The 15,766-nt window shown below is 41.2% G+C and overlaps 2 protein-coding genes across 7 annotated transcripts in view; one reads left to right on the forward strand and one right to left on the reverse strand.

Annotated features, from left to right (window-relative positions):
- The window catches only part of immp2l (inner mitochondrial membrane peptidase subunit 2), a 60,413-nt gene that overhangs the window by 35,147 nt on the left and 9,500 nt on the right, over positions 1-15,766 (forward strand). For 2 of the 6 annotated variants that reach the window (XM_027024559.3, XM_081699161.1), the window contains exons 4-6: positions 11,697-11,762; positions 13,193-13,295; positions 15,090-15,511. The exons of 1 other annotated variant lie outside the window; for it this stretch is intronic. In XM_027024559.3, coding sequence (XP_026880360.2) covers positions 11,697-11,762; positions 13,193-13,295; positions 15,090-15,239 — 319 coding nt within the window. In that variant the 3' untranslated portion in view covers positions 15,240-15,511. Of the gene's footprint in view, positions 1-11,696; positions 11,763-13,192; positions 13,296-15,060; positions 15,512-15,766 lie in introns of those variants that run through there. 3 more of the 6 variants (XM_027024560.3, XM_081699162.1, XM_027024561.3) reach the window with 3 other exon arrangements.
- lrrn3a (leucine rich repeat neuronal 3a) lies at positions 1,904-10,331 on the reverse strand. Its single transcript, XM_027024552.3, has 2 exons — positions 9,977-10,331; positions 1,904-4,909 (listed from the first exon to the last, which is right to left on the reverse strand). Exon 2 carries the CDS (start codon positions 4,569-4,571, stop codon positions 2,475-2,477), a length of 2,097 nt encoding a protein of 698 aa, XP_026880353.1. The 5' UTR covers positions 4,572-4,909; positions 9,977-10,331; the 3' UTR covers positions 1,904-2,474.

Here is a 15,766-nt window from a genome sequence, read left to right on the forward strand (position 1 = left end):
AACAGTTCAGGATGCTTGTGCCCTGCTGCCAAAAATGATAGTTCCATGATGCATAATCCCTCAACAGTAATAATCCCGCAACAGTAGAATCGCATGACCACTCTGAACAGATAAACTGACAAAGAGGATCATTGTATGTCAGTTGTTTGTCAGGTTTATAGTTGTTTTGTTCAGGGTAGCAGATGGTTGACAATAGCAGATAATTGTTACTTTCCATAGTTCACGACTGTATATCACAGTTGGATTGTTTGATTTTTGAAAGGCGTCATCTCCAGAATTTGCATTTCAGGAGGGCAGAAATTTTCTTGTTTGCTACTGTTTTGTCAGACCCACCCTTTTACCACTAAAGCCAATCATGAACTGTATTTTTGCTAAAGTAATCTATATGAAACTTATAGAAATATTTTAGTTTTATTTATTAATTTTTTTAATCATGTTTGTAGCTAGTTTTGATGCATGAATAGCTGCAAATACTTTAGGTTATAACTGTGATCCATGTATGCTCTTTGTCATCTATCTCCAAATATGAAAATCACAATATGTAATGAAATTAAAATGAATGGTATCAAAGAGTAGTTCTCATGACTTAAATAGTATTACATCTTCATATACATACAGCGTGTCAAATTAATGACTAGAACGTGGTACTGAAATTTATGATAGCTAGATTCATTCTCTTTGTGGGGCCAGTGCTCAGTGGTTTGACTTGTTTCTGAAGAAGAGCGTGCTGTCCTAAACTCCTCATAGTGCGCAGTGCAGAGCTTTAAATCAGGCTGTTGGGTGGCTGCAGTCTATTCCCCAGACCACGTGGTGTAGTCTTTTTGTCCCTTTCTCTTTGGTACAATAAACTGAAGAATAGCAAATTATTAAAATCTGTTTCTAAGGCTTGAGCTTGGTGTAACTGAGCCAAATGGCCACAAATGTTTGAAGCTTGGCAGATCTTACTACCCACATAGTGTTCAAACCAAAAAAAATTATTATTGTTATTTTCCTTCTTTGTTATACAAATATCTAGTCCAGGCCAGCTTTTATGGTTTGTTGTCTTGTTTTGGAATGATAGGAATGGTTAAACAAACATGAAACATGAAAAGCCAAACGTACTTAACCAGGAAAGGAATCTTAAGTGGAGGTTTTTTTGGTTTTTTTTTTTTTCTGTGCCACCCTACAGTTGTTTTTTTTGGGGGTTTTTTCCTCCTCTCTCCCTCCTGTCACCTGCCCTTTCCACACTTAATGTGAACTCTGACAAACGAGCACTAGAGTTGCAGAGCTGTGCCCGTAATGAGCACCCTGCCTCAATGGGGTCACAGTGGGGTAAGCGAGACCAGCTACAGTGTGTTCCTGCTGACCTATCCACTACCTGCCGCTCTAATGACTCATATTTTAGCTCCTGCATCCGTGACAAATGGCTGAGCTCTAAAAGCCCTGTCCATGGTGCTGAAACCCCTCTGGTGATATATGGCCGTGTCGGCCTGATAAATCCCTTGCATCATTCGCATTGTGACGGCGATTCATCACCTGTGGGAGTTCATAGTTTGGGAATCCATATTGGATTTTTAATGAAAAAGAATATAATGCAATTTAAAATCAATCAGTTTTGTGATACCCTCCCCACGCCTTCCCCTCCACCCCCAACCCTCTGCCATTGTACAACCCCAGTCATCAGCTAGACATGCCAGTGAATAACACAACAATGGGACTGGGGTTAAAACTGCATTCAAGGGCAGGCACTGTAATTGTGTTTGTACACACAAAGCTGTTTATTATTTGATGTTCAGATGGTGATGGGTAAATGTTTGTGAAGCTGACTTTTTAAAGCAAGCATGGAGTCTGTGATTTGTGTTTAAAAGGAGACCAGGTCAACTCTGATGTCCCAGTGCCTTAAAAAAAAAGTTCATCGCCTTGCTGAGATTAACAAGTTTATTTTTTGCACAAGTTTAGGTAGCAGCAAGATGTTTATGCTGTTTACGATGTCAGACACCTTTTAATAAGAACACCAGTTTGTGGTTTTCGGTATAAATGTATTTTTTGTCACAAAGTGTTGTACATCATGTTCTGTAGAATTTTGTGGTCTACTCTATGAACATAGTCCATCGTAAAGTTTACTTAGTTTACTTTCCCACTGAAACAGAACAAATAGTATTGCTACAAGCCCACAATAGAAACAAAAGCCACTATGGCTTTGCATTATACGTGAACAGTCAGGCATCTGGTGCAGCCTTTTATGTTCTGTGCCTTGAATCTGCCTGAAGAAACCGCTCTCTCCAGGCAGCCCAATCTGGGCCATGTTGATTCCCACGTGTGACATTTACACTAAAGGAGGTTTTGAGTGGAGACATCAGTGTCATCGAATGTTCTGGAACTACACCTGAATGCCTCTGAATCCATTCTGCAGTGATCTAGCAGTGTTACTCGGATAGTCAGTCACACATTCTTGTGTCCATTTCATCCCATCTCATAATTTTCCTAGAAGAGTTTTAGATGGTTGTTTTGAAGTCTATTGATGTGGCATTCTCTTCAGGCCTGCAGATTTGAAGGAGCTGGGCAAGGGTACAGGGGCTCGGACGCAGTGCTGTCCCTGCTGTTTCATCACCTAACTTTCTGTAGAGACGATCACTCCTCAGAGATATGTAGGTGAGCAAACAGGCCACAGCAGATGCAATTAAAAGCAGACCAATGGCGTTGATCACCACCACTTCTCTCCTGTCAGATTTCCCCACTGAAGTAGCTTGCTCTGTTGTACTGACATTTATACAATTTCTTAAATGCCCCTTTTGCAAATCTGTAATTTCTACACATACCTCATACTGTGTCAGTGGGTGTAAGTGTGTGAGATTGAAAATTTTTACATCTGAAGGCACACGTGCCGTGAACTGTAAGGAAGGGTAATTTGAGACAGATTTGATATTTGACCACTTGATGTTTGACACAAAGCTGCTCTTAGGAGGTACCCAAGAAATCTTTACTGAATGTGACGATATCACTTCAGTTTGTACATGTAAAGATCCGTTTAAAGCTTCTGGAAAGAACCCATTTACTACCACTGAAACAGATCTCATGTCTGCCCCTATAAGATTGTGCACAATGCAGGTGTACTGGCCTGCCTCATTCTCTGAAATGCCATATATGTCAAGTGTTCCTTCAGGATGCATGAAATACTTGCTTGACGCCATTCTTGGAAGGATTTTTTCTCCTGAAGGGTTGATCCAGTAAATTTCTGAATCTGGCTCTGCAAACGCCCTGCAGTGGAAGGACACTGTTTGCCCACTACCCACACTGACAAGTTCTGGAAGGCTTTCTGGAGCGATAACTGGGAGACATGTGTCTACCATTTCACGGAAGTGCACATGTCTGACTTGTCGACCTTCAAACTCTGGTGGTCCCATGCACAAGAGAGCATCAGACTCCATGAAGCGGATCTTGGTCTTGTTCATGTTGATCCAACGGACTACACAGTCGCAGTAGATTGGGTTGGAGTGCAAGCTTACCTCCTGGAGGCTGGGCAAGGACTCTATTGTGACTTGATGAAGTGCACTGAGGGCATTATTGTTCAGCATCAATGTTTCAAGCCTAGGCAGCTTATGGAAAGCATTAGGGTGGATGTAGGATAGTCTGGGGTTGTTAGTTGCCTCAATCTTTGTTAGCTCAGGAAGGTTGGCGACAGCAAAACCATCAATCGAAACCAGCTCTGGCATGCTGTTGATGCCTAACTCTTTCATATGGATCATGTCCACAAAGTCACCTCGACGGATTCGCTCAATGGGATTCTTATTGAGATCTAGAAACTTGAGGGTGTGGACATTTCTGAGGGCCATTTGGGGTACCTTTGTAAATTTGTTGTCATAAAATGAGATACTTTCCAATTTATAGAGGCCAAGCAGAGCATTATCAGGAATTTCACCAAGGTTCATTCTAGCTAGTACAAGACTACGGAGATTGGAAAGGTGCTCAAAATTCATATCTGCTATTTGGGCAATTGGATTTTCCCCCATCATCAATATTTCCAGTTGGCTAAGAGGATGGAACCACTCTTTTCTGATCAGCCTGAGTTGGTTTGAGTTGAGATGAAGCCTCAAAAGGTTATCGAGTCCTTGAAAAGCCCCAGGACTGATCTGAGAGAGTAGGTTATGGTTGACATAGAGCTCCTGAAGGTTTGGTAAGTGTGCAAGGCAGTTGTCATGAAGACTGCTAATCCGGTTTTCCTCCAGGTGCAAGGACAACAGCTGAGCAAGATGACCTAGATATATATCTCTAAGAGAAGATATGTTGTTCTGAGATAGGTCCACTTCAGTTAAGTTAGCCAAGTCGTTTAATGGTTTATCAATCTTGGCAATGTTGTTGCTCTGCAACAGTAGCACCTGTGTATCTGCAGGTAGCTTTTCAGGAAGAGACTGAAGTCCTAAATCATTACAGTCCACAGTTTGGACCTCCATGTAATTAGATGAAGGTGAGAACCAGGGTCGAATTCCACATTTGCACAGCCTGAGGCATGTCACGGACCACTCAGGCGATTGAACAGAGCCGGTCAATACAAGTCCTGCTAACAAATAAACCACAAACAGTGGATCTTTCATCTTGGACTTCTTCCCCTCAGCAACTAAATAGTCCTTATGGAGTGTAGGGTTAATGCTGTTAACTTTACAAGTACAGTGTCATTTGTTACAGTGACAACAAGCTTTTTTTCTGCTGACACCAAGTCCCTGAAGCATCGGTATCTTTTCGTGTTGTCCTTGGCAGTAAGGAGCAACCTTTCAGTTTACCTGGGGTGAGGTTGTCAAGCTGGTTGCACATGTGAAGGTCAGTGTATCCTTTAGGGAGTGGAAATGGTAGGCGGTTTGAGTTTCTGAAGGGGATGCATCACTCTGTCTGCCATCGTTATTATCCCCAATCAGTCACACACATCAATTTCCATCTGCAGAAAATGGGAGACAGGAGAAATGTAATGAATACAATGTTACATTATGGGGAACGCTGAGCAGTATTGGCATTTAAGAATATTGAAAAATATTGATGCCAAGTGAGATTTTTATTGCTTTTTTCCACTTACTATCAGAAAATAAACTATGATGGCTTTGACGTCGTACATTACCCCATCAAAGACACTTCTTGTGATAAACTAAAATAACCAGGGCATCTGTTGTGTTTGAAGCTTAGCTCAATGGGGTGTGTGGAAGTATTTTCATACTCAGTATATTTAGGTCTTGCTGTACATTGGTACAGTATACTGTAGATTATTTATCAAAATGTATAAATTTTACCCTGCTTGACTGAACTATTTATTTGGCATTTTTCATCATTATTATACACTTGCAAAGTTATGTCAAATGTCAGAATTTAGTTTATTTAATAACTGTAAGCATTTATAGTCTACTGAAGGCAGAATTGTTTATATAATTGAAACCTATAGTCATTAAAACCAGCTGAATAAACCGAGAGGCAATTATTTCACATCATTGGTCATAATAACAGTCACTGTATCTACTGTGACACCTGCGGTTGGGCATGGCAGGCTCACCCCACTCTGAGGGGGAAAAGAATCACGCTTTAAATTTAGACTTTTTTCTGTTATGTTGCTTTACATATTGCTGTATGAAAGCAGCCTGCGGAAGCATAATAGTGAAAATATAGACACCTTTTCAAATTGCTGAATATGAAAACGCGTCGCGTGGACTAATTTTCAGACTGTCACCCATATCCTATTTCAGAACATAAACAGGGTCCTCAGTAAGGCCCCTAGTGCTTGCTGCAGTTACATTATGCAGAAGGAACTGGAAGAGAGCTCTTCCAGGTAACCGTATACTGTAGCTTAGCCTGTGTTGCTGCCATGTGTTGATATTCTGATTAATTTGTAACCTTGAGAGCAGAAGCCTTGGTGCTCCATGCCATCGTGAGATGAAGCTGTCTGTAGTACTGCAGGAGCATCTTTGTCGTGCCCCCTCCTCCCTATGACAGTAGGCATACATTAGGCTGCTTATGGCAGTGAGTCAACATGGGCAGGTGGGAACAAGGCTTGCTTGCCTATCTATCTATTTCTTTATTTATTTATTCCCCTTTTTTTCTGCATGGCCATCTGTTTAAAGCAGAGACCTGGTTTAATCCACACTAAGACCACGGCCCAGGAACGTTCTGACTTGAATGTGATCATGGAGTGCTACGGGTCATTGAAGAAGTAATGGCGGCATGTAATATTTGAACATATTTACAAGTGTGTACTGTGAGTGCCTTGCACAGGTGCCTTCTCTTTGTTGTCGAGGCTAGAGTACCAATGATTAAACGTGAGTGCCAAAGCCTTGTGATGTGCACCGTCACACCCAGTGTATGCATTTCTCTTCTGTTCAAACCCTGAGCTCCACCAAGGCTCACAAACAATAATCAAATTAGTTCCTGTGTTTCCTACCTGTGAATACTGCGAGCTTTCCCTGCTTTCTGTGTAATGTTGCGCTTACTTGATTTAGTGGGGATGAGACCTGAGTGGGTGGAAATGCTCTGTAAACCTACAGTGCATGCTGTACATGTTTCTGAGTAGTTAAGACTTCTTTGGATAAATGTTTTAGGGGTTATTTTGTAGTGTTTTTTTTTTTTTTTTTTTTTTTTTGGTCTTTTTTTTTGGTCTTTTTTTTTGTATCTATACTGTGCATCTGTGCAGTATGTTAATAAGACTCCCGTTTATGATGCACTATACAATATATAACAATTATACATTAATACATTTTGGAACTCCAGTGATGATTTGTGACAGTCTGTAGAGCAATGTTAGTAATGCCTGGGCTGTTTCTACATGGAACTATTAAGTCCATCCCCCATTTACAAAGCAACAACATCTTTTGTTTCGTAGACATTTATGGCCTCTGATATACAGCAGTATGTCAAAATTGCAGTTATAGAGAGAAGCACTTATCAGAATCCCAGGCCTCCACTTTTCTCTGAGCACCTTAATTCAACTGCACATAAAATGGCTCTGCTTTGCTCAGTTTTATTCAGAAGCCTGGAGTGAGAAATTGCTTCGCAATAGTGAGGATGTGTGCGAGGAGAAATGAAGGCGACACTGACATTACAAAGACATTTATACCACAGCTCAAGTTCCCGGTCTTTCTGTTTTTTGAAAAATGTAAAGTAAATTGGGGCTAAGTGAGGAAAATGCATGCTACATCAAGAATTCCTGCTTGTATTGGTGAAGTAACTGGTACATGACTGAAATGGTAGGTCTAGGTCTTCCCTATCAATCAACAAAATTTGATCTACCCCTTTAAGCTGTTAAACAACTGTTCTAATGTTTAGTATGGAAGAACCTGAAGGAAACTCACAGCAAATAAAAATGTTTTAAAAAACTACAAATGTAGTTTGAGCATTATATAAAAAGGAATTTGATGATGATGATGATGATAATGTCTTTCAAGAGCTCAGGGTTGCTGTACAGTTCAACAAAACAAAGTAAAGCATGAGCATGCATTTAAGCACAAATGAACAGGCAACAAAACTACAAATCTATGAGATAGTGACAGAATAGTGCAGGGTGTAGAGGCAGGTTTTTAGTACAGTTTTAAATGAAGAAATGGCTGAGCAGTCACGTAAATATTGGGTCAGGCAGTTCCACAGTTTATGGGCCATAGCACTGAAGGACCTGCCAGCCCAGAAGAGAGCCTGTGTGGAGATTTGCTATTAAACTCAACCCCATTCAGCCTGAAGTTCTTTGCACCTAGAATGATGATGCCTGCCACTAAGGCACTGTTAATGAAAGAAGTGTTTGCAGAGATAGGAATTAAATACTATTTCATTTCATGGTAATGACCTCATGTGGGATACTAGCAGTACGTGCAAGCCTATTGTTTGACTCAAAACATTCTTCATCACCAACACTACAGTAATCCATTAGCACTGCAGTAACTCTAACCCAAATGAACCCCCCCCCCCACCCACCAATTAACAAGCTAAGGTAAATAAGTGTGCGTTTCTGAGACTTTTCAGCAATGTTCGGTATCACCATAACTTTTTAGCAAGTATTATTTACTACAGTGCTCCATACAAAAGCACATGTTTCTTCACTGTTCTATCCTGATAGTATAGCATTTTACAAACACTGCCATTGTGTTGTTGAGTGTGGTAGGATTTCTGAGGGGTTGTTTTTATAGAGCTTAGATTTAAAGTAGCCCAGAATTAGCAAAGAGACAGTGCTGATAAAGGTACAAATAAAGTGGCTCTGCTCTCGGCTCCTCTGTTCTGCTCAGCTAGCAAATATGTAGCACAATCGCTATTAATTATGCTTGACTATGGCTGACGGGATCCCTGAGGATGTTTAAACTTTTTCTGCATACTATTATTAATCTTCATTTTAGGCTTGTATATCATCTGCGGTCCTTCCTATGGTTTTCACGTGTCCTGTCTTCTATGGCCTTTTATCACTTGCAACACCACATTAAACCTCTTCTGTCCTTTCTGTGTTTGAATATGAATAGGATCATATTTCAAAAGAAAGTCCTGTCCACCTCTCTCTCTCTCTCTCTCTCTCTCTCACGCCCTCCATCTCTCTCTCACGCCCTCCATCTCTCCCAAACTACCCCAGCGCCTTCAGTCTCTTGCGGTCACTCCTCTATGTTTTGTAGATTTTAGGCTATTAATGTGCTGTGTGAACGAGCATGCAGGTGACTTTTGCTTCCAGAGTTGATTACACAAGCTGACCTTTTTCTGTCTCTCTGTTTGAGCTGCCGCTGAGCTGCTGCAGCCTCTGTCTAATCTGTAGACTCTGGACGGGTAACGTACTTAGGCAGCTTTTTAGGACTGCTTCCATTGAAGATGTTTAATGGCATACCAAAATGCTACATGATGTACATTTAAGCCAGACACACCGTATCCTGACTTAAACACAGCTGCTCGTAGCCCTGCATATCCAGGGCAAAAAAAAAAACAACCCAAAAAACGACGACATACACTAAACAATTTTCTGACGTTTACATTTTCACTGAACCTTCTGAAGATTGCCAGCCTGAAGTGAGACCGATGGAAGAAGCTCAGCGTGGCAACGCCGTGCCCTGAGCTCCACACAGAACTGAGCAACACAGGGTTCTGTGGTTCTGTCCAAATGTGAGTCAGTGTTGCTGGCTGGCCAGAGAAAAGGGGAGAAGGGGGAGGAGCTGCTCGGCGGGCAAACGCGAGGCGCGTTCCGTTTGCCGGAGCAGCACGGTTGCCGTAGGCATCAGGGGGAGACTGGTGTGCACTTCAGAGAGGCAGCCTGCACTGCTAAAGCTGTGTCTTAGGGTGTGTGGCTGTGTGTGCTAAAGTCAGAAAGAGGAACTCAAACTCCAAATGAAAACCTTTCACAACTGCAGTATAATGCCCAGGTCTTAAAACAGAGCGAAGGAGGTACAAGTCAAATGTAGTTTAATATAACAATTTATCATTCAGTTACAGTTTGAAAAAATAGTGAAAATCAAAGGATCAAAATCAAAGCCATGACTCAATTCACTAGAATGAATCCTTGTATTGCTCTATTCATAAATATGTTGCATTTTATTTACTTTCTATTTATGTGTTCTATAGAACAGAATAATGTTCCATGACTGTTGACTTGACTTCCATAGATCTTCATTCTAAAATCAAAACTATCTAATAGTCCTTTAGCTTAGGGGAATTTCACATGTCTTCCACACTGACTTTGAGCTGAAAGTCAGTTCTGTTTCCCCAGAATCCTATATCATTCCCAGCAGTCATCGTTCTCCTTCATACCTGTGGAGTGCATCTGACTGCTAGTCATTATGTCATCGCTTCAAACCACATCCACAAGCCAAACTAAGGCTAGATAGGAAAAAAGCTCACCCTGAAGACCAAAGGAGAACCAGGCTACTCACACAGGTCCTAAAAATAATGTGCCTTTTTTTTTTTGGTTGCTGTATGGCTCCGAAGCCTCACCTCCGCATTGCAATGCTGCTTGAACCCCCTCATCACACACGAAAGCCATGACTCATATGAGTAGAGAAGAGCTTACCATAGAGAGTGAGCCTCCGAGTCTGCGGCGGGAGATGTATTCCACCCTTCGCCGTGGTCAGCAATCACAGCTCAGCTCAGCGGCGGTACCCCTGTGATCAGTGCTGAGGGAGATAAAGCATGAGGTAGATCCGCCAGCCCGCCTCTGACACACAGCACCGGGATTTGCTGCGAGTGTGCCAACGCTTCCCTCTCTCTCTCTCTCTCTCTCTCTCACTCTCGCTCGCTCGCTCTGACTGAAAACACTGTGGCAGAGAGTGTAGCTGGAGTGTGCGTTCCAACCGCTACTCAAACGCCACTGTGTGTGTGTTCCGCTTCTGACAACACACTCGCACACATGTAAACCAGCCTCCCCAAGGACTGACAAATCACCACCCATCTTCCAAGCATTCTCTCTAAGCTGGTTGGATGAGCAAAGCTGTCAATCACGGCAGAGCTCTCTGAGAGGACTAAGTTGTGGGGAAAGAAGCACGCAGTGTAGCTCTTGTTTCTCTCTCTCATTCTCCCCCCCCCCTTGTGCTTTTTTTTTTTTTTTTGCTCTCTTTATCTTTCACCCCCTGATCTCTCTCACTTTCTCAGTGTCTTCCTTAGTGTGACGAAGCTTTGCTTCATGCGGTGCACTGCTGAGGCTGCAGTGAGCTGGTGACCCTGTTAAGGACGCTTTTCCTAAGGTGCCATTTTGCCTGAGGCAGGCCCTGAACCAAATGCTAAATTCTACCATTTCTCCATCACACACTCTTATAGTCCACAAACAGTTTATCATATATTTTCATATCATGTATTTTACCTAACCTCTATGCTTTGTACTTGAAAGCTCTGTAATACAACTTTGGTTGGGGGGGGAAGCCCAACGTGATTCCGAAACATCTATTAAAATTAATGGTTATTACTAGTAGTAGTGTTTCAGTTTTGTTTTCTAAGCCCCACACACCAGATTCCTGAGCTTCTGATCTTTTACAGTTTAATCCTGCTGGATGAATTGAAATGCACTCTCCCTGCTTCCTATTTGAAACCTTGGCAAAATGGAGGGCTGTCAATGACGGGTAGCAGTCATGGTCTTGCTGAGAGCCTTTAGCCTTGTGTGACTTTGTAAATAAATAAGGACACAATGATGGATTATCCACTGTAACAATATAGAATTACATTAGTCTTTGCATAGGTTGAAGCTTAGTTCAAGCTAGCAGCAGTCACGGTGCTGCTCTAGCATTTACCGTCCTTCCTCGTTTGCCGATTTCTCCTTTCAAAGGGGTTATATACTTTTTGTTCATTTCTAAGAGGTTTCTTGAGTCCCTGAAGGACCATGTTGTTCAGCTGTTTACCCCGAAATGATGGGCAGATTCTGACATGATGCTAGAAGAGTGGAGCATTAGAGAGTATATCAGGAAAAAGCCTGCTGTCTGAGTGAGTAGTTTGCCATTAGGATCAGTGACTTGTATTCCAATGGTATTTTTCCACTTGCATTTATTGGTAGCTATTAAGGTCAGCTAAATGATCGAATAATATATCTAAAAGGGATTTAGGGAGAAAACATTATAAGAGGTTTTCTTTGAAGTTCTTTGAAATCAAAAGCTTTCCTTGTGTTAAGACCTCATTTAGCACAGGTGTTTTATCAAACTGCTGAACGCGGATACTTAATTTTTCCTAATTGTTATTGTGGAAGTAATGTATTCCTCTAAGACCAGTTTTTTTTTTTTTTGTTTTTTGTTTTTTTTTTTTTGCAGGTCCCCCAAGAACCCAAAACAAAAGATCATTAAGCGAGTAATTGCCCTTGAGGGAGACTTTATCAAGTAAGTTGAGTTTATTAATATATTCATTATTCCGAAATGTAATGTACTCACATTTGCCCTGTTTGTGGTGTTGTGTGTCACATGTGACCTGTCTAGGTTAGAGAATTTTAGCACACACGCATAGTGCAATTTCCAGTTATATCCCGAACATGCATTGGTAAATGGCTCTCATATTTTTACTGCATTTTATGTCTTTGGTATTATGTCAGACACTTCGGAGAGCAAACTACATAAAAGCTGTGATCACATGTAATAGCCCAGTCCCGACACATTCATCCTGAACCTCAAGCTCAGTGAACGTGGATTAATGGTCGCACCTCTCATTAAACTTGCCGCATTCATCTGTGTCACAGCTCAAGGTGATTGTTCGATTAGCGGCTAAAATGGCAGCCCTGATGGGTCTATGAAGTTGATTAACGTCACAATGATTAGAAGATACATAGGCGGGTTTTTATGAAATGGTCTTTAGTGTGGGCGGGGGCAGGTTCTGTGAGAGCTGAAAGGAGTAGTTTAATGACTCCTTAGACCCCATCAGTTGGAAGGAGGGTCATTTAGTATTGGCTGTGCTGTCAGTACACACTACACGCAGTGTTGCGTAATGCTTTATTTTAGGTCACAATAACAATAATAATGAGGGGCTTTTTTTTACCATGTTAACCATTTCGTAAACTTACTACACATTTTTATAAACTCATTACACATTTTACATGATAATTACAAAGCGTGTTTTAAGGGTTATAAATTAGTTGCTTGTCAACAATGACAGAATAGGATGAACTTGTTTTGAACATAATGACTTCATATCTCAGGAACTCCATACATAAAGTATATTAATTTGGCATATTGAGCAATAATTAGACATTGGTAGTTTCTGAGTGACCACAATTGAGGATCTAAATGTTCAGTGTTTGACTGTTACTTCAGACACAAAGTTTTTACATAGAATTTTAAAAATCATGGCTCTTTTGTTGTTTTTGAATATGTGTGTCTTTTGTGATTTTTGTGAGTCCTTTTTGAATGTGTGAGTCCTTGTTAATACGTGAGTCTTTTGTGAACATGTGAGTCGGGTGAATATACAAGTCCTGGGTATGTGAGTAGCGTGGCTAAACCGGGCCTTTCTTCTCCTCGTCCTGCTCCAGTCCCAGAGAACCATTACATTTATGAGACCGATATGAGACATCAGCATGTCTCAAATATGCCAAAGGAAAACAGATCACCCTTGGTTCATAGAAGTTGATCATTGATGTAAAATTTAAGTTGCGGATGAAACAGAAGTATATTGCACTTGGACCTATGTCATGTTCGACCTGTAACGTGTAAAGCTACATGTACATTCATCCATTTCAGTGTATTGTGTACGTTTGACTAATGCCAGTACTTGGGAGGCTAAAAGAACTGCATTTAACTCCAACTCTTTTGTCTGTTGTCAGGACTCTGGGCTATAAAAACCGTTATGTAAGAGTTCCAGATGGGCATCTATGGATTGAGGGAGATCATTATGGACACAGCTTTGACAGCAATACTTTTGGACCGGTAAATGAGTCATGTGTCTCACACAAAGAGGTGTATTCATTTTTAGTTGACAAAAGAATGAACTGCACTTAGAATTTTGCAAGCATAATTATTTCCTTTGTGTTAACACAGAAATGCATCTTCAGACAGCAGATGATAAGATGCACTTCATTGCCTATTGATAAATACAGAGGAAGATTGTAGCTTCCTAGAGCATTTGTGTACAGCCTTGCTGAGCTTAGCTGCCCTCCTATGGTGGTGCAGAGACCATGGGGCTAGGCGACTCTTTGGAATTGGCTCTTTGCTTTAGAGTCCTTTAAATGCATTAAAGAAGGGAACACTGCTTTATTCTTCATTTTTCTCTGTTTTAATTCTGTATACTGAAGTGGGGTGGCAGCAGTTCTTTTATCTGTCAGAAGTGTTTCTCCAGAAAACCTTTTTTGATATTCAGCTGCTTGTATTGAAGGACATCTTTTGGGTTATGACCAGCGAAATGGCTTTGAAAGACAAGCTGCCTAAATTCTTTTTCTCACCGAGGCCTTGGTTGAGTCGTTAACCACGCTGTCGCCTCAGGCTCTTGGCGAGATTGCGCTGTTTGTCCTCTGGCACTTTTTTTTTTTTTTTAAATGATGGTTCCTGACTGGAGGCAAATGAGTAAGTTTCTCACTATAGTCAACTTCTAGGGTGTCTGTTCCATGTCCTCATCCAGGACCGCTTGCTACAGCATACAGCAATGCATAAGGAGAGTTTGCAAAACCACAGCATCAGCTCATGCTCATGCTCATAATAGATGTTTCCGGTTTGTTTGTTTGTTTGTTTATCGGTGAGAAAGGGGGAAGTTGTTTCTTTTTTTCCTCAATACATAGTGTATAAATGAAACAAGCATATTTATAATTAAACCTTTAAAGACCTATTGTGTTGTACAATACTGCTTTTGTGAAATCATTGGTATCTGGTGTTATTGGATACTGTTCTGAGACCCAAGTAAGTCCAAGGCTTCAGTTTGTGCTTTTTCAGTTGGAACTCACTTGGCCTTCTCAAAAGACAAGAGCATTTCCAACATTATATATCCCAGAAGGCTTGTGGGCTCCAGCTCCAAATCTCCTGCAAGGAAGCAATTCTCTCATGTGCATAAGCATTGAGCCTTTTGATTGCATAAAGGTTGTCTGGCTGAGGCTCTGTCTAGCGACTTGACGTCAGCCAAAGCCTAGTCATGACTTACTGTGACTCCCTATAAAGCATTTAGCAGGGCTGTACTGTGGGCTTAGCTCTGACACCACTGCCCACCCCCAGCTCCTCACCAGAATCCCAGGCTTAGGCGAGACCACTCGCCTGTCCCTGGGTGCTGTGCTCAGCCCCTGGTATTAGCTCCCCTCTGATCCTCTCCATCCCAGACAGGTATTTGCAAAAAGCCTTTGAGGGGAACTATTGGAGGAGACGGTAGACTGGGAAAGTGTTCCCTGCCCTCCGGGACGGGCAGCCACCCACCAACACGGGCCTTTCATTTGCTTTCAGCTGAGAGATTGATAACTTTGTATTGAATGTGCCAGAAGGAAATGTTAAAGCCTAAAAGTGTCAAAAACTTGAAAGTGTTAAAACTTGAAAATGAAAAATGGCATATGCTTTAAAAAATCTATATTGGGTTTCTTTTTCTTTTTTTTTTTTTTGGTCTGTCTTGCGATTATGGATTGTCATAATTCATGGATCAAGAGTTTGTTTGTTTGTTTGTTTGTTTTTTTTTTAAATTAATTTCATTATTGTATATTTTATGGTCTCTATCTCATAGGGCCATTAAACAGGAAGGTCTCTCCTCAGGTGTCCCTTGGACTCATCCATGGCAGGGCATCCCACATCATCTGGCCCCCAAACCGGTGGCAGAAAATCAGGCCATTTGTCCCTGCCAACCGCAGGCCTCTGCTCAACTGGGGAGGATCAGAAGATGATGTTGACAGTGACCAGCCGTAACCTTTCAGATCACCACACAGCCGCATTCAGAACCTTTCTGGACTACAGAAAAACTAGCAGGCTAAATTGGTGTTCATAACTTTTGTTACTTATTAGGTTGTCACTTGTGCACATGTTTTTATTGTGGATTTTAAAGAGGAATGTAGAAAGGCAACATCTGGATCACTAAAATAATGCCTTTGAACCTTTGGAGGATTTCCATACCTCCAGTCTAGAAGTGAGTTTCAACTGTCCCCTTTTTTAAAAGGAATAAATGACATGCATGCAGTCAATTTCCCTGATAAGTGAGAACTTATTTTTTCTGGCTTATAGTCAAAAGATTTTTTGTTATTGGCTACTGGCCAGTGATTCATTGTTTTATTAGCTTAATTGTGTGACTGACAGGTTAATTTATCAAATTTAGAACACACACTGGACCTCATCTTTTTCATCTTAACTGAAGACAGGGATATAACCAAATTAACTCAGTCTAATTCCCAAAACAATAACAACAATTACAATAACAACCATTTAACTAATTTATATTG

The sequence above is a fragment of the Electrophorus electricus genome, chromosome 16, assembly GCF_041902795.1.
Source record: "Electrophorus electricus isolate QZ-2024a chromosome 16, ASM4190279v1, whole genome shotgun sequence".
NCBI classification, from domain to species: Eukaryota; Metazoa; Chordata; class Actinopteri; order Gymnotiformes; family Gymnotidae; genus Electrophorus; species Electrophorus electricus.